The sequence below is a fragment of the Furipterus horrens genome, unplaced genomic scaffold, assembly GCF_987537825.1.
Source record: "Furipterus horrens unplaced genomic scaffold, mFurHor1.1.pri manual_scaffold_6, whole genome shotgun sequence".
NCBI lineage: Eukaryota > Metazoa > Chordata > Mammalia > Chiroptera > Furipteridae > Furipterus > Furipterus horrens.
This window is the reverse complement of record NW_028327176.1, coordinates 10,550,918-10,570,182: the sequence shown is the minus strand read 5'-3', so window position 1 is coordinate 10,570,182 and position 19,265 is coordinate 10,550,918. Positions and strand designations below refer to the sequence as shown.

The following is a 19,265-nucleotide window of genomic DNA, read 5'->3' as shown; positions in this document are numbered from 1 at the left end:
AACCACGAGCCATTCTGCTATGCGCTCAAGTCCTGCAGTAATATGTGAACATGGTGCAGATGGCAGAGACAGTGGCAGGGAGTAAAACAGGACGTTAGACTCCAGTGCGTTGTTTCAGTGCCGATGTTTAGATCTGTAACGCAACAAAAATAAACAATTACGATTCTTCTGAATCATTCTTTTTTCTTTCATGTTTTTGTTTCCATTACTCCTGCTACTAGATATTTCCTTCACTGTGGTGCTTGAAACTCTGGATTCTGCTGGTTTCCAGGAATGCTCCTGAGAGTCATTGCCAAGAGAACTGTGTTTTCCCCGTAGGAAATTACACTTCTGTTTGGTATTATTTATTTTGATCACTGTGTTTTGGTATGAGCATTTTGGAGGAAAAAAGATGACTTCTCTGAGGCAGCCACTGGAAAGGCCATCTGGTATCCTGCTGTCTTTTATTTTTAAAAAGTATACTTAGATGAGCCCTGGCTGGTGTGGCTCAGTGGATTGAGTGCTGGCCTGCGACCTGAAAGGTCACTGGTTCAATTCCCAGTCAGGGCACATGCCTGGGATGCAGGCCATGTACCCAGTTGAGGGTGTGCGATGTATCTCTCGCACGTTTCTCTCCTTCTCTTTCTTTCTTCCTTCCCCTCTCTTCTAAAAGTAAATAAATAAAATTTTTTATTTTTTAATTTTTAAATATACCTAGATGAGAAATTATCAAGGGACATGAGTAGGAATAAAAGTGGGGTAAGATACATTCCTTGATGAAAACTTTACTTTTAAAAAGGTGATTCCTTACAAGTTATTTGAACTTTTAAACTTCTTCTAATTCAACAATGATGCTGCAGAAAAGTGCTTAAAACACAGATGTTTACCTCCATGAAGGAGCACAAAGCAAGACTCCCACATAACTCCTGCCCAGCTCAGGAATCACCGTTGCCTGGGCCTCAGAGGCCTCCCTTCTGCCCCCGGCACATCTGAAAAATCCACTTCTGAGCTCATTCAGGTTGTTGGCAGAGTCCAGTTAGTGGGGCTTTATGACTGAGGTTCCCATTTTCTTACTGGCTCTCCCTCACGGGTCCTTTCTGCATGCATTTCATCTTCAAACTGGCTGTGGTGCATTTCATCTTGTAGTGCTGGGAGTCTCTGGCTTCCCCCTCTGCCAGCTCGGACTTTGGAGGGCTTCTGTGATGAGGTCGGGCCTGGCAGGGTAGTCTCCCTCAAATCATCTTCGCTGCATAGCACGGCTTGGTCCGGGAGTAGTAAGTTATCACAGTCATGGGTTCTACCCACGCTCAGAGGGAGGGGCCGATAGAAGGGCAAGGAGTGTTTGCGTTGTTTGGAATTCTGCCCACCGCATACCCCTGTTTTCTGCTCCTCCGAAATGCTACCTTTATCAACGATCCGTGAAAATGTGTGTGTCTAATGATTTACCTGCGAAAGGTTGTGCTTCTGATCCTTAAATCATAAAAGCATGTTGATCAGGTACAGTCGCCCATGTTGTCTGCTGTGGCATCTGGCATCAGGCCCCCACACTGCGACACGCTGCCACTGAGCCAGCCAGGTGAGAGGGAGCGGGGCTTCCTTTGCAGGGCCTGCTCTTATTTCCAGGACATCGCACCTTGCCTGACGTCAGATAGCACTTGCCCAGATTTACCGCAATTAATTTGACAATGTGTTTGTCCTGTCTATTCTAAGTGCTTGCCTTTTTTCTTTTTCTTTTTTTTTTTTTTAATTCAGCTAACGTTGCCTACCTTGGGGGCCAAGAAATGATGCAGGTGGTGAAGAGAGACAATGAAACCATAAAGGAGCACTTACCTAAGGTAATCCCTTCAGTGCTGCAGGGATGTAAGTGGGCGGGGGAAAACGTTTACTGAACGTGAAAGGCTGGGATTGGTTTGACTCTCTAAGACCTCAAGGGTTTGTAGATTTCATAGAGAGTTCTACTTCTAGTTAAAATTAATGCTCTCCTTGAATGTTGCACAGAAAATAAGTAAAGCTGATTGCATAATTAAATATATTTTATTTCATCGATTTTGGTTGGGTTTATTGTTAGAATCCGTACTTCTCTCTCGAGCTCTGTACTGAGAAGATTCTCAATAATTCTCATAAACTAAATAAGTTATGTTAAAATATAAGTAAGACATTGGGAAAGAACTAACATTGCTACAACCCGGTGACTCGGTGAGCCTGTCTTTCTTATTCTCCGGAGCAGAAATGTCCAGCTGACACCAAAACCAGTTTCCTATACAAGCCAGTGCAGAAAGGCAAAGACTGAGATATTTAGCATTTGTCAGTTTCTGCTGCAAATGCTAGGATCTTACACAAACACGTGGGAAAGCACCAACCTCTGAAACTGTGAAGGGACCGTGGTTTAGAACGTGCTGCAGCACCCTAGCATTTAGGTGGCTCTGGTACTCCCATGGCGTCATTCGTCTGTCTGTCCATCCTGAATAGGTTGTTTGTGGCTCGTCTAAATTGCAATGTACTGTAAATGCTCAATACACATTGGATTTCAGAAACTTAGTACCAAAAAACGTAAAATACTTTCTGAATATTGATTATATGTTGAAATGATAATATTTTAAGATATACTGGGTCTCGCCCTGTCTAGGTGGCAGAGTTGGTTTGAGTGTCATCTGTACACCAAAAGGTTGCAGGTTCAATTCCCAGTCAAGGCATATACCTAACTTGCAAGTTTGATCCCCATTTGGGGTGCACACAAGACCTCGATGTTTCTCTCCCCCTCCCCCCAATCAATAAAACATCCTCAGGTGAGATTTTTTTTTTAAGACGTATTGGATTAAGTTAAACGTAGTAATTTCATCCATTCCTTTATACTTTTTTTAGTGTAGCTAGTAGAAATTTTAAATTATACATCTGCCATTTTCTCCCTTTGGGCTGTACTCATTGAGAGTGTCATGGTTAGTGCTGACCTGTGACATCGGCTGGGAGCAGTGACGTCAGCCCTGCTGAGCGCCCAGGGGCCTGCAGTTGCAAGTAGAATGTACTGTCTTCATAAACTTTGAGACACTTGACTTAAACTGGCCTACAGTGTTAATTCCCATGTCTTTTACCTCCCAATACGATTACCTTAAAGCAAGAAGTGTATATGTTCTTTAAAAAATGTTTTCAGAATATTGATCTGTACGTAGTAGCATCACTCAGAGAGGACTTTTGAAAATGCCAGTTTGTGTGTGTCTGTGGCCATAGTGGTCATCATATTTCTCAGATAGCAATTGGCTAGAGATGGAAATTTGGGATTCAGGAGGGAAGACCCAAGATCTGAGTGGGGCAGATGGGGATCTCCGAAGGACTTTCAACCTTTTTCCAGTCATTGAAGGATGTGAAAATACTAGAAAAACAGTATTTTATTTTTCAGTTAAATGAGAAGTGAATTTGTTTCAAAAATGCGTTCACAAGTGCTCAAGGCTGGAAGTCCATAAAAACAGCTCAACTCCCAGTTAATAATCGGGCTGGCAGATGCTCGCTTCCAGGACTCACACTTGCCGACTGGCTAGGCCCCTCGTGTGTCCAGGCCCGTCCTGCCACCTGCGGGAACCGGCCGGCTGCTGTGAAACACTCCTCGTTCCTGGACTCTGTGTGCGTGTCGTGCTCAGAAGGAGGTCAGAGGAAGGCACTAACTCGTTCCTGCCCTAAGTCAGATCCATGTGCAGATGTCATCACTCCCAGAGAGAGGCCTGCTCGTGGTGACTGCGTGTCAGGACTTTAAGTTTACTGAAGCTTTTATGGGAGAAGCATGGGGATAGAATGGTAGATGGCAGGCATGTCAGGCTCATAGGAACAATCAGAGAAACAAACTTTTCCAGCTCCAGGGAATGACTTTGTTTTCAGTTTCTGAGGTAGCATTAGGTGTACTGGCGCACTTTGGGGAAGCAGGGCAGTGCTTAGTTTAATGGGGCAAAACTACCTTACAATTAATTGGTTATCCTGTGTACCAGCGAAGATTGAGCTCCTCACTAGGATAACGCAGTTCCGGTTTCTAAGGGAAGCAAGGTTACAGAGACAGGAACTTCTTTGTTTCTGTGATGAAGAAGAGAGGAGACATGCTGTAATTTAATATTGGGGAAAGTTGAATCAACACATGTCCCCATCTGCCTGAGAAAATACGGAAACCCGCAAGGGCATGTAATTCTACAGGGTACTGGGCATTGCCTGCCACCTTCCAAATCACCTTGGTCACGAGTCAGACTTGAAAACCACGTCCCAAGATGAGACATATTCCTGTTTTAGATGGTCCAGTCAAGGATACTCTGTCCCATTTCAGAAACTTCATGCCTATCCAGGACTGCCTGGTGTGAAGACTCTTCGAGCCCCACATTTTGTTGCAAAAATCACTCAATATATACCTCAGTTATTTAATGTTCCACATAATTCTGAAAAATGTATCTCTGTGCCATTCAGTCAGGGAACGACAGGAAAGTTAGTCTAAAAACAGTCTCTCTGCTGCATCATGTGGATGGCTTTTAAATCCCCCACCCCCTCTACAACACTATCAGACCATCATCGGTAGGCTTTGGTTCTAAATTCGGATTTCTGCCCCTGGATTTTCATTGTCCACATGAAGACAACTTTATCCTCTTGAGGAAAAGTGGCCTTTTTAACTACGAAAACTCTCCTGGGCTGATTGTCTGCCTGCCTTCCTCCCTCCCTTCCTTCCTTCCTGCCTTCCTGCCTTCCTGCCTTCTTCCTGGGTCTGGAGACTTAATATACAATATCAAAATGTGTTTATTGGCAGTGCCTCAGCACTGCGTGGTTATTTCCCTCTCCTGGAGCAATTATTTCCAGCTCATAGTTGTTCCCAGAAGAGTGTGCTTACAGCCTGTGGTATTGGGTTGTGTTCTTTCTTCGCCTCACTGAATCCTACCTGTCATTTAAACTCCGCCCCATCGTCAGCTCCAAGAGGCCTTCCCCAGTCTCTGGTTTTGCTTAGATGTCCCTCCTCCTGGTTCCCATGGCTTTCTACGTCAGTTTAGAATATTGCACTCACCACACGGTACTTAACTGGTCAGCTTCCCCCTCTCACCCACCTTGAGGTCAGGAGCTGTGTTTTTCTTGTCTCAATATCCCCAGGGCCTAGCACAGTGCGTGGCCCCTAGTGAGCAGTCGGTGCCTGTCTCCCAGGTCGGTGGGCAGGGAAGTCGTGAGAGGGTAGATTCTAAGCCTTCATTGTGCCAGCGATCTCTTTGGCTCTCTCGTGTGTGGGCTCCTGCTCTGATTAATATTTTTAAGTGCATAAAATAAATGTATGCAGTGACAAGCAAATTATATCGTAGTTATCAAAATATCTTAAAAACAAATTTATGATATATATTATATGTACATTTTTATTAACACATTAAATATTGAGATGTAATGGCAGTCAGAATTACTACTGTAAACTTGTAGTGATGAGCATAAGTTATTTTTTGTTATCTATAACAAGTTTACTGTCATTTGAAAATTTCCATAATTTTATAGGTGACAAAATGTAGGTATTGATGTAGGTATTACATACACACCACCGCCACTTCTAGCCATTGACTGGCAGGGACCTGCGGGTCCTTGGAGTCAGAGGCACTTGGTCCAGACAGGATGTGCGAATGGTGACAGATGAGTCTATGGGTGTTCCTTTGTGTGAGATTTGGTGACAATACAGGGAACATGGAAGGAGACGCGGGTTGTGGGAGATGGCTGGGAAAGTGGCCGTTTGGGCACTTTTGTCCCTGATACCTGTGGGCCATCCAGGTGGACACACGTCTGGCAGGTAGCTGGGGGTGGGGGTAAGATGCTCGGAAGAGTGGTCTGGGCTGGATTGGAGTTGGCAGTGACGGGCGTAGAGCTGGTGCCCTGAGCAGGGGTAATAGTGACCTCCGTGAGAAGCAGTACCAGGGGAGAAGAGCCTGGAGACTGGTTTGGGGGAACACAGCTCGAAGGCTGGGAGGAAGGCGAGGAGCTACGAGTAAGAAGGAAATGGAGGGGGAGGGACGGGAATGAGAACCAGGACGGAATAAACCAGAGTACGAGAGTCAACTGCGCGTTTTCGCCACCCCGTCCCAATCCTCCTGGGAGCCACTGGGGTAAGCTCCACTTTATGACGCACCTGGCGTGTCGGAGGCAAGCAGGAGGTCAGCGCTCCGTGCTCTGTCGTCGTTCTGAACTGTAAGGGGATGTGTGTCTCATTCGTAGGAAAGTGAATTACTGTTTGATTTAGAAACTTGAAGTTTTCATTTAAAACTGACTTAGGAGGGAAATTCTAAACTGCCGTGACCGTCTTTGGCCTAGGCTGATGGAAACAGCTGGTGTGTGCTACTGCCAGACTGAATCTGAGCATCGCCGTCTGTGCACGGGGCTCTGAAATTGTTCTCAGGCAGAACACAGGAGACGCAGCTTTCTGACGATGGTAGGCAGCGCTGGAAGGGCTGCTGCAGAGAGGCGCTGCTCCCGCCCCTGGAGGGCCAGGCCGGGGTGACAGTGTGGTTTGGGAACAGGGCAGTGTCCCCAGGAACAGAAATGCCTCTGCCGCGCCTGTCTTCCCATTCTGTGTAGCCCACCTGAGCCCAGGGGTGCATGTTGTCTTTGGGAACAAACCTCGTGCCTGCCGTGTTTGCAGATCTGGGCATGCAAATCCTTCAGACATGCACAGGTCCCGCTTAGCCGAGCATAAGAAGCGCTCCCTGGACCCGCTCGCCAGGGCTGCCTTTCTGCCAAGCCTCAGTCTGAGGCTGATTGTGTTAGTTCTGCCTGTTTAATGTGAAACCTGCTCCAAATGTCATAGTCATCCTGGAAATAGATAGGTTTGTTTTTATCTCTGTTATTTTGACCTGGAAAGCTTCCCTGTAGGCACTTGTGTTCTCTAGTGGAGCATGGTTGGGGTGGAAGAGGGCTGTATATTGGGGAGCAGTCTTCAGAGTTTCCATCCCTGCTGCTTGCTTACTTATATGACCTTGGTTAAATTACTTGACCTCACTGTGCCGCCTATCTTCATCAATAAAATGGTTTCATAATGGTATCTATTCTCATTCAGTTGCTCCAAAAATATAATGCTCTAATTCATATAAATACTGTATAAGAGTGGCATGCACTAAGCACTCAATAAAAGATTATTATTATTAATTAAATCATAGGTGTGCCTCTGAGTCGCTGAGAAACATTATTTGGCTAACTTTTCCTCCCCCACAAGGATTTTGATGATGTTGAATATGTAGCCAGGAGACCCAGCAGTGCCGCAGTGCCGTGGCAGATCGCAGCCACGGCTCCTGGGGGAAGCCTAAGGGAGCCCCTGGGCAGGATCAGCGGTGAGGGGAAGCACAGTGCACCTCGCCTTTACCAGCATGTGGGCCCAGGACCCTGGTGCAGAGAGCAGACAAGTCGCACTTGGCCATTGCTCTGACCTGGCTAAGCAAGACCTTCTGGCCCACCTCCCACTCTCCTGAGACAGATACCAGGGAGGACCAGAGACCCAGGAGGATAAACTTGCTCCCGATGCCTTACACTCCGCTGCCTCCCCAGAGGAAAGTGGACCCTTGGGGCAAGCTTCTCACCCCACTCCCAGGTAAGCAAGAGACAAAGCCAGGGGCTTTACACTGAGGTGTCCCTGGCCCTTTACGCTGGAGTCACGCAGAAAAAGAGAGCCCCACTCTGCAGGTCTGCTGATGCATGGCTGTTCCAACCACGGAAAACGGTCCCGTGCAGCCAGCCGCGTGGGCCCGCGCCGCCTCCCCTGGGGTGCCGATTCCCGCTGCCCCACTGCTGCCGTGCAGGGGAAGCTGGGCTCCGTGGTCACAAAGGATTGGGTTTCCACCTCCATCCTCAGCCACTTTGTTTAATCTTAGGGGATTTCAATTCTCATTTTCTCAAGAATGGTCATTGAGCCAGTCTGGGATAAAAGGAAGACGGGAAACAAAGTAAATCGGAAAATGAATTTCCGAAACTGTTTCCCTTTCCTTAGCCATTCTTCAAGCTCCTAAAAATGGTTGTTCAGAAAGACTGCAGGGAAGCTTTAAAGCCTTGTGGCTGCTATTCCCCTGTTCCCCGGAAGATACGATTTTTAAATAACTGGAAGGCGCTGCTTATGTTACCGGAGAGGTTTCCTTTAAGGTTGCAGGGCCCAGGCTTAAGTGTCTGACTCGGGGGAGGAGAGAGGCAGAAGGCCGTCGCTGGGGTCCCGCACTTCCTGGGGTCCCGCACTTCCTGGGGTCCCGCACTTTCTGGGCTCTCCCCACGGACGAGTGCGCTGGAGGACCCAACATCTTGTGCCCTGAGCCTGGGAAATCTGGGAGGGGATGAAAACGGAACTGAAGGCAGGACTGGAAGTCTAGCTGGGAACAGGGAGGCCTAGATGCATGAGCACTAATTTAACCCCTTGCTAAGTAACTTGCTGCTTTATAGCTGACCTTTTGCTTCTTGGCGTAAAAAAAAAAAAAAAAAAAAAAAAAAAAAAAACCTGATCAGGTGGGTGTCTTTCAAAGAAAGAAAGAAAAAGTGGAGAAAGCAGGCATGCCATCGTTGTCCTTGAGTTCTCAGAGTAACGCAGAGAAAGTGTACCTCCTCCCTGAGCATCTGCATCCTTGCTCTTGGGTTCCTGCCTCGGTGCTGGCTGGCTCTCCCGCTCTCACGCAGGGGACAGAGCTAGGTGCGTAACCTTAGCTGGCAAGCCTGTTGCTTTAGCACCCAGGGTGCTATGGCTCTTTATGAAATGTTAACAGAGGAAGCCTCCCACCGCCCGGGAAAGCGGGGGCCTTATCTCAGCTGCTTCAAGAACCCAGGGGCTCAGGAAGGGCAGCCCCAGCCCTGGAGTGCTGGTGCCCTCCTTCATGTCGGGAGATGTGCGACCAGGGAGACCCGAACGGCACTGCAGCTCGGACTGCGGGTCTCATTTCCGAGGAAAGCTTGGTGAGGACCCATGGAGTGGGCTGTGCGAGCCACACCCGAGGTTGGGGTTTTGTTTATTGGCTGATGACTTCTCTTCCCCTCCCCCACCCCCGCTGTCCTTCTCTGCTGTCATTTCAGGGGAACTCAGCATTGGGGGAGGGGGAATGAATCATGTACGTAATAAAGCGCTTTGTTTTAGGCTTTAAAAATGTTTAATACTTTCATATTTTGAGCCCGACCTATCAAAAGATATGTCAGGAGAAAATATATTATCAGAAGAAAAGATTTTTTCTCAAAAGCTAGTTTAAGGTCCTGTGGCCGTTTTTTCCTCTGACCTAGGCACAACTGCCACCGTGGAGAAGAATCTAGACCAGTGTGGCCCCTACCTGTCCACAGTACAGTCTGGGTCTACAGGCCCCTTGGTCTGCGTCCTCATCACCATCATAATAGCACCTACTCTTTAAGAGAGCTTACAAGGTGTCAGGGAGCTGGTCCGCTGTGTTCCCATCTGCTCGCCTCCCACCCACCAGGGAGCTGTTTCTAGCCCCACTCGGTGGGGGAGGAAGTTGGCACAGAGAGGCTCAGTAACTGGTCGAAGGTAACAATGCTCATAGTTTCGAGAATGAGACTCCAGTCAGGGAGGCCCTGGCTCAGGGCCCGGGCTCTTCCCCGTGCACCCACGGCCCCACGCTCGCTCCCTGGAACTGCATGGCGAGCGTGAGCAGCCTCACAAGTGAGGGCGCCCCTCCCCGCGGAGTGTACCTGCCGTGTGAAGCCCTCCGGCCTAGAGCCCGGCAGCCCCTGGGGTGCGCGGAACCAGGGCGCAGGTCACCCAGCCACCGCCGGCAGGAGTCCAGCTCCGTTTGCGTAAGCTCTGAGAAGACCTAGCTTATACCAAACGTGGCTACATGGTGAATTATATTCTAAGGAGTGTCTAAAATTCAGTTTATCCATCAAGTTAACAAAAGAAACAGCAAATAAATAAATAAAATCTAAGACAATGAAAAACTTTCTTTCATTAGACCTACAACTCATAACGACGCCTACTGTCCTGCTGCACTGCTGAATAGAGAGGTCATTCAGCGAAGAGATGGTTTTTTTTTCTCATTTTATTGAGACATAATTGACAAATAATATTGTATTAGTTTAAGGAGTACAACATACAACATAATGATTTGATACAGGTGTATGGTGTGAAATGATGACCACAATAAAGTTAGTTAACATTCTGTCACCGCACATAGTTACACTTTTTCTTTCCTGTGATGAGAACTTTGAAGATCTACTCTCTTTTTTTTTTAAATTATTTATTTATTTTATTTTTAGAGAGAGGGGAAAGGAGAAAGAGAGGGAGAGAAACATCACTGTGTGGTTGCCTCTCACTCGCGCCCCCAACTGGGGACCTGACGTGCAACCTCGTCATGTGCCCTGACTGGGAACCGAACCAGCGACACTTGGCTCGCAGGCCGATGGAAGATCTACTCTCTTAACAACTTTCCAATACCCAATCCCGTATTGTAAACTATAGTCCCCGTGCGGTATATTACATTCCCGGGACTTACTAACCTTGTAACTGGAAGTTTGTACCTTTGGACCCCTTCACCCAATCCCCACTCCCACTCCCTGCCTCTGGCAACCACAGACCTGTTCTCTGTCTCTATGAGTTTGTTTTTCTTTAGATTCCACATAAGAGTAAGATCACAGAGTATTTGTCTTTCTCTTTCTGACTTATTCACTTACGTAATGCCCTCAAGAGCCATCCATGTTGTCGCAAATGGCTTAATAATATATATGTGTCATCAGATAAAGACTTTGGTATATGGCTTTTTCATGGTTAATATTTTAAGATGTTGATATATCGTTGAGTGATTTTTCTTAGTTATTAGCAAAATCAAATTCATAAACTTGGGTCACAAGATGGTTTCCAATATTTCTTTTGTTCCTACAATAAACTCTGTTGTTAATGCATAAAAGGCAGCAACTCAAAATGTATAAAAGCAAAGCTTTGCTGACTCTCAGGTCAGAATACAGGTTTTCCTGCTTTGGGCTCCTAGGCTTTGTTCATACCTCTCTCTGCCTGCTGCGTTTAAGGGCCAGTTTGTACATGCTTATGTTTTTCCCTACGCTGGGGGCTTCCCCAGGGCCAGCCTGTCTTCCTTTGAATTCCAACCACTTAACCAGTACCGGACAGGAGATAAGTCTAGAGTAGTTTTCGGTGACTCTGTCAGTTTCAGCAGCAAACAGTGAAAAGAAAAAAGGAAATAGAACATGCTGTGTGGCAGCAGGCCATGGCGGTTTGCAGGGACATGTCTCCTCGGGGACGTCCTCAGGAGTTAAAGGACAAGAACGTCTGTGCGCACAGGGACTGTAGGAACCCTAATTCCACCGAACTGCAGAAAACACACGAAAAGGAAAGCACAGTCCTGGGAAATCAAACCCTGGAACTGAGGAAATTAAATTTTGTGTTTAACAGAGAAATGGATGATTTAACATGACAACAGTTTGGGAGTCCAGAATAATTTCCATCTCAATAACGTGTGCTTTTTATCAATGCTCATGCGTATCAAAGCAAGTGCCAAGGAGAAATAACCTACGGAAAATAAGCCTTTGCACTTAGGCGTGCTGCTGAGAGCCTGAGATTCTTCCGGTGAGGCCCCAGGGTTTTCACAGCAGCTCTCACCCCACCCCACCCCCGCCCCAGGGCAGGTGCGCCAGAAGGAAGGAGACTTGAGGTCAAGGTGGTTGAGTGTGCGCCTGTCATGATTACCCTGCTCCATTATCAAATCCCATTTAAGACCTCCCAGTCCTCAGGTTTTGTGTTTTAAAGACATCGGTCAGTTCACTATTAACTGTAAATAGTAGTAAAAGGTATTGATTAGGAATGTTGTCTCTGGATTTATAACTCAGCTTTACAACTCACTAATTGTTTTAATGTAAGCAAATGAGTCTCTCTAAGCCTCAGTTTCCTTTTATGTAAAATACCTTCCCCAGATATGATCATAAGGACTCAGCACAGTTTAGCACAGTTTGGCACATTACTCTCGGCTTTCATCAGTTCATTATTATTTGTTGTTACTCATTTCTACATATCGGCATAACAATAGCAAACATTCCTAACCACTGTGCTTTGGGGTCCATGCCTCTCTCCTTCCACTTCGCCTGACCTCCCCACCCCCCACTACCTCCACACACCCCATACTTTTTAGTTTCCTGTTTAAGATTACAGATGCAGAGTCCTCTGTTCAGATCTATGGCCTGTGACTAATAATCTATAGGGAACAGGAATACCTTGAACCAGTGTATGTAAAGGCCTTAGGAATAACCACGTGTCTTACTTGTAAGCCAAGATTTTCATAGCGAGCCCTTCAGTGAACACAGCTTGAAGAAGAACTTGGAAAAAAAAAAAAAAAGACATTACTCCACTAGAACTTACATATGTAACCAAATGCAGCCAACTCTAAATGGTTACTGGTTAAGAAGGATTGAGAAGTAAAATCAGATGAACGTATGGGAATCTAGACTCCTCAGTGACACACAGGCTTGCACACTGATGTCACTTTGCGTTGAGGTTCCTTGTACCTGCCAGGGGTAGTGTGTGCCCCGTAACTACTTGGACATGCCTCTTGAAACCAGGAGGTATCCCACCCTGTAATCCATGTTATCACTGATGCTTGTCCTCCCAGCAGTATTCCAAGGGGAAGCTGTAGCAGAGTGGTTGCTGAGAGATTTTGGGAAGCGTGTTTTTCTACAGCTGGCCAAAGCTGGGTGTAAGATCGAGCATTTCAGAGCTCTAGAGAAACTGGCACGGGGAGGGAAGAACCAGGCAACTGCTGGCCCGCCAGGGAGCAAAAAGAACTTCACACTGCGCTAAGAGTCATGGCAAAACCAATGTTGTTTTCTGGGGCTTTGGAGTGCCCAGAAATGGTTGTGGTGAGGAAAAATAAGGGAGTGGGGAGAATAAATTAGAAATCTATGAGCCGTAGGTCACTTTGCATCATTCAAAACTAAAACCCCCGGTAACAACCAGAAAAATCTCGATGAAGTGATTCAGGATAGGTGTGCAACCCAATGTTTAGTTGTTAGTAATCGACCCTCTGGAGTACTACATTAAATATTTTCCTCTTTGAAGTATTATTTAACTAACCAGCTCTTTAAATATTGGTTAAGTCAAAGTGTTTTTCTAAGGGCAGTTTTACCTGTTCATATTCAGGTAATGACTTTAATGATCGATAGAGCACAATCATCCGGCGGGCAATCACGCGTGTGCCCCACATACCCCTCCCCCACCACTTGATCCCCTCCAGTCACTTAACCAGTGTAGCCAAAGGAAGTTTCCTCCTGACAGGCCTGATCACGTCACGTCGTCGTGTGACGTCACTCGCTAGCTCCTGTGGACTTCAGAGTAACGCATGACCTCCTTGGTGTGGCACAGAGTTTCACGATGCGATGTCTGTCCGCCTTGCCAGTCTTACCTCCCACCATGCCACACTCCGGCCTTACGGAGTCACTTCCAGTTCCCAAGCACATCTTTCTCCTTCAGACTTTTTACGTTGCTTGGCCTGCTCGCCACAGTGTGCTCCCCCAACCTGAAGACTCAACGTGGGCATCAGCTTTCTGGGGAACCTTTTCCTGCCCGCTGGTTGCTTCCAGCTGTCCCTCGTCTGGGCTCTGGGTTGTCTTGTGTACATGGTGCCTCCAGGCTTCCCCCACCAGAAACTGTGTCTTGTTATCTATTTTCCAGGTTCCTCACACAGAGTACATGCTCATTAAGTATTTGCTGAACAGATTAATGGAGAAGGATTTGAGTGAGTGAGCGAATTTGGTGTATTATGGAAACTACCAGAGTGTAACTGGCCACTTAAGGGCTGGAGCCAGGCGTAGCTCTTCTTTTCAGGGATAACAGCTGTCATAGGGTCCTTAAAACTTAGTTCTTTTTTTATTTATAGAAATTACCGCTGTGTACCACTCTGAATAAGATCTCATTTTTGTTGCCTCTTTGTTTTAGAAATACAAAAGAACTAAAATCTAGTTTTGAGTAGGGAGCAGCCTAAGCTAGACACATATATAGGTACTTAATTATAAATGTATGTGTGCATAAATATGTACCCATATATACATGTATGTATTAAGAACACATACATATATACATGTATACATATACATATATTCGTGTGTGTGTGTGTGTATGATGGGCAGGTATAGATCAGACTTAGTAATGCCTCACTGAAGGTTCTGTCTCCAGCCTGCTTGCTGTCACCTGAAGTATGATTGATTATAACACATCCCCACAGAATCAATATACTCTCCTGCCGCGTGAGCCTATTTGTAGAAATGTCATAGACACTCTCAAGGTTCTGCTCACATTTCATCGAGAAGCCTGAGTCTACCTGATTCATCTTTGCGTGCATTCAACAACCATGTACCGTACGCCTACCATCTGGCTGGGTGAAAACTATTAAGTATGTAATGAACGGTCAGTAGTCACTCAGCAGTGATTTTGTCTCAGTAACTCTTTCTGTTCTCATTTGTCATCTCCCCAGAGTCCTTCCCAGCCCCAGCACACACAGCTTTGCTGGCGAGTCCTTCTGGTGAATCGTGGGTGGCCTGTCACATGAGGCCCTCCCTCCCTGGGCTTCTTTCCATCAGAGGCCTCTGAGTTCACTCCCACAAACCGTGAGGGCTTGCTGCCTTGGAAGAGCCCCCCTCTGGAGGGAGCCTGGGGATCGGCACGCAGGGCCTGGCGCAGGAGCTGTTTTCAAAGCAGGGTGCTGGTGTCATAGCTGAATTGGAAGCGAAAGTGTTGTCTAATAAAGTGTTTTTGTCTTGTCTTTTAGCTTACATTTTACTATGGAACTACAGATCGTTGGTGTCCAAAAGAATACTATGAAGACATAAAGAAGGATTTTCCAGAAGGCGATATTCGGCTCTGTGAAAAAAACTTGCCTCATGCTTTCATCCTCGATTCTTACCAGGAAATGGCTGACATGGTAGCTGACTGGCTAAAGGATGACCTGTCCAAAATAGAAACCGCATAAGGAAACAAGGACTGACATCTGGGACAGAGAGGCAGTAGGTGTACTGACTCTTAGCAGGAAGTAGTGGGCTCTGTAGGTAAATGCTTAATTTCAATGTTTGATGCAGAAGTGAAAAAAAGTAAGAACCTCTTGGATTAAAAACCACCAGCTCCCAGCTTCCCGTGGTACAGGCTGAAGTAAACACAGTTAATAAAACATTCCACAGGTTTAACCACATGTTTCCCAAGACTCGGGAACGTAGTGATCCACACAGGTCTCTGATGTTTGCAAGAGATGCCCAGGGCATCATGCAGTTTATTTTGTCTGCAAGGCAGAGTCCTTGCAGACAAAAGAAAGTCTAAATTTAGTTGATTTTAATTGAGTTACATTATAGAAAAGGCTCTCCTAGAGGAGATTATGAAATTGCTACTAGAAAATGTTTTAAAAGAGATCAGCGAACGTTAAGTACATGGTCAGGTGTGTGAAGATCATGAGAAGGTTACACTCACATTCCAGCAGCCCGAAGTAATGAGCAGTGGGTCTTGGCAGTGGACCAGAGTCTCCCTTAAAGACAGAAGCCAAAGATCAGCCCGAACTATCTTTGCAGAGGTCTTGGCTGAGATCATCAGGATCAGGCTGGGTCCCAGGACTGCCTGCAGACAGACCTTTTGTCCGGCCACCACTGGCAGATGCCCAACCAAGCACAGACAACCTCAGGAGAGGCAAAGCCTGTGCCCCCCTCTGAGAAGCTTCCCCAAGGAGTGTGACTTCCTGGTCTACTTGCATTAGGCAGAGAATCAAGTTTGCAAGACATTCCTCTGCTCAACTAAGCAGACAAGAGTTGTTGAAGGATCCTGACTATGTCTCCCCGCCACGAGACAGCCAGCAGGCTGCGTGCTAAACCTTAGCATGCTGGGTTGTGAGCTCCCTGCGGCCTCCATTTCTCCAGAGCCAGGATGGGGAGGCCCTGGACCGTCCCGGATCAGCCTGTACCTACCACATGCAGTTGCCCCTTCTGTGCTTTCTTTTCGGAGAATTCCATTGAAGATAGAGTCTTAACTATATTATGACTCTTTTCTTCTGACAACCTTCTACCAAGTAATTCTCAAAAGGGAATCTTTAAATTGCTGAGTAGAGGACTACCACTACTGTAAATGAGTGTTCCATTTCTGCATTAGCATATCAGTTGTAAAGGAATTGTTTTAATAATGAATCAGAACAAGTCATTCAGTTATGTAAATTCTCCTCTGTACGCACCTTGAGATCCAGTAGCGAAGATGCTTGTTCTCTGGCCTAGAGTGGACTAACAATATTGCCGCCTTCCCCACAGTGACTCAATCCTGGGACCTTGGGAGCCAACAAATCGCCCTGAGTGCAGTGATGAGTGACCATAGATCAGAAACATTGGTTTTCTCCTAGAGGAATCCCTCGGGCTCAAGGACAATGGGAGGTTGGCCTTCCTCTTAAAACCTAAAGCCCCCCGATGAAACATTCAGCCCCGATATAATGCCAGCCCTGTGGTGAGGGTTGAACCAGTTACTAGCAGGCAGGGCTCCTGCATCAGAGCAAATGACTTTTCAGACGTGCAGACCCAAGCCCCAGGCAAGGAATATTCTTGGCTCCAGAGCGGAGCCAGTACATAGGGTCACACACAAATTCCCTGTTGGCACCTGCGTGGGAAGGCCTTCTACAGATCTGATGTCAGCAGCTAGGACTCCTGGCTCAGACGTGCCTTGCGTTCGAAAGGTGCTCAGTAGTACTAACTTGAGCACTGGAGCAAGTACCGGGTGAATCCTACCTACTGAAATAAAGACTAGCATCCCCAGCTTTCTTTTGGTGTTATTTTACATTACTCCATGTTTCAAGAGTCCACGTGTATGAAACTGTATCTCATTTTGTTTTTCAGAGCTTGTAAAATGATAAAGTAAAATATTACTGGATCTCATTTCCTGTTTATCATCTAAGCACCAAGTAAAGTTTTGAAATAAATGCTTTTCCAGCACTTACGAGCTTGCCTGGCCGGGTCTCCATGTGCTGGGGGAGGAGGGATATAATCCAAACAGTCCTCCTGAGTGAGGCTCAGGTCAGAGTCTCCGTGAAACTGAAAAGTCACTTTTCTCAGTGTTTCTTTTAGAGAAGGAAGAATCAGATTTCAGGAGATTGAAGTTCATTTTATTTCATTAGGAATTAAACAAAAGACTTTATAAATGTCTCTGTGCATATGTACGAGGTGATAAGGTACGGGAACTCTTGAGGCCTTACAATCTGCAATTTGTAGGCAACTTCATCTAATTTCTCCATGCCTCGCTGTCCTCATTTGTAGAATAGGATTAATAATAAAGCGTACCTCATACCATCGGAAGAATTAACGAAGATGATAAAATTAAAGCATTTAGCATCATGCCTGGCCAACAGCATCTTAATAAAGATTGGCTATAACAATGCTTATTATTATTATTAACTATTATAATACTAAAAATAAAAGGCTGAGATTGACAAGCGATGGAGGAAATCTGTTTTGCCAGAAGCATTTTTGCCTGTATGTCCTAGATAGCCGCATAAATGGCCCTTGTCAAAGATGTAACTTCATACATGGTTATCCAGTGTGAGTGAAAAGCCTGAACTGAAGGATGGCCCACGCCCACGGTTCTCACTCTGCTCGGACCCTGGGTCTGGCTCTCCAGGGCAGACAGCCCCGCGGTTCTTGCGGCTGATGTCCAAGACAGCCAGGGCCCTCTCAGCGTCGTCTTCACTCAACCCTTGGACAGTCGGGGACCTCCAAAGGCTTGATTTTTCTTCACCCTACACTGTATCCAAATTAAATTTAATTCCAGATTAAAAGAACAGGACAATATAATGCAATACCTGATTCTGGATTCAAGGTTCTTATTACAAAAAGCATTGTTGGGACCATTTGCAACACTTGAAAGGGGTCTGAAGATGAGCTGAGAAGAAGAGATGTTAGCTTTCTGATTTCAGTGGTCCCAATGTAGAGGAGGAGACCGTCCTTGTTTGTACAGAAGACACACTGAAGCGTCTGGGGGGCGAGGGAACAGCCTGTCAATTTACTCACATAGTTCAGAGGAAAAAATATCCTTTGTATTTTACTTGCAACTCTTTTGTAAATTTGAGATGATTTTGAAATTTTTTAAATATAATGATTTTTTAAAAATGCTTTCTCCTTTTGTGTCTGCCTTTCATTGCTTCTTTTCCAGAAAGTGAGTTTCTTCTAAGCAGTAAATGGAGATCAGGGTTCAAATCCTAGACCTGTCATTTAATAGGTTTATGATGTTACATAGACTTAACATCCCTGAACCTCACCCCAGGCCTACACGATCCCCCACCCCCACCCCTGTCTCTTCATCTATGAAAGTACTTCAGTTGTTGGATTTGGGATTTGGGGAGTGGTTTTCTTTGTTTTAAATGGGGGCAAATGATAGACTTACGGTCAAGATGGAGGCGTAGGTAGACACACTTCGCCTCCTTGCACAACTAACCTCAAAACAAAAAACACGCAGAACTGCCAAAAAATTGAACTATATGGAAGTCCAACAACACAAGGATTTAAACAAGCCACATTCACCCAGGCAGGAGGGGCAGAGACGGAGCCGAGGCAGAGAGGACACAGTGTGGCCGCGGCAAGGTGACCGTTGGAAGGGGAGTCCCACATTCACGAGTGGTGGATAAAAACCGGGAGGGACACCTGAGGTGCCAGCAATCCCAGCCCCAAGCCAGACCACACAGCCCAGGGTTCCAATGTTGGGAGAATAAAGCTCCTCACTTCTAGCTGTAAAGACCAGTCAGGGTTGGGGTGGTGGAAGAAACTGCTGGTCTCTCAGAAAAGCCCAGTTAAAGGTTAAAGGGCCCCCACAGTCCTAGAATGTACGAAAACCCACCCACTCTGGGAACCACCACCAGGACTACTATAATAGCATAATCAATAAAATATACTTAAAAAATAAATGGGGGCAAGTAAGGTTATGCATATGATATTAAGCATCCCGTCCGGCTTATGGCAATGCTCTGTGAAACGGTACCTAAAGGAAAATGATAGCAAACCTATTTTTCTTTTACTTTCTCTTTGGTGCAGTGGAGGACCCCATGATACTTGGTTTATGCATTGTGTCCCCCAGCCTGAAACTTGATCCTTGCAGTCTTAGCGTTTCTGGTTTATATTGGGGGGTGAGTGTGGATGCAAGAGGGGGACACTTGCTCACCTGGCTCAGCTTTCTGGCCCCAGGCCATGCAGGACTCTCTCTCTCTCTCTCTCACACACACACACACACACACACAGACAGCCCCAGGGGCTCCAACATCACCTGGAAGGGCTTATGGTCCATTTAGAAAAGATGCAGGAAGCCAAGCCATTCTTAAATGACACCAGAC

General features: G+C 46.3%; 1 protein-coding gene across 1 annotated transcript in view; it reads left to right on the top strand.

Annotated features, from left to right (window-relative positions):
• LDAH (lipid droplet associated hydrolase) overlaps nt 1-17,611 on the top strand; it is a 77,977-nt gene extending 60,366 nt beyond the window's left edge. The window contains exons 6-7 of the mRNA XM_090280948.1: nt 1,732-1,814; nt 14,700-17,611. Of these exons, the coding sequence (XP_090137074.1) occupies nt 1,732-1,814; nt 14,700-14,900 (284 nt within the window). The 3' untranslated portion in view covers nt 14,901-17,611. The remainder of the gene's footprint in view (nt 1-1,731; nt 1,815-14,699) is intronic.
• Nucleotides 17,612-19,265: the final 1,654 nt, after the last annotated feature.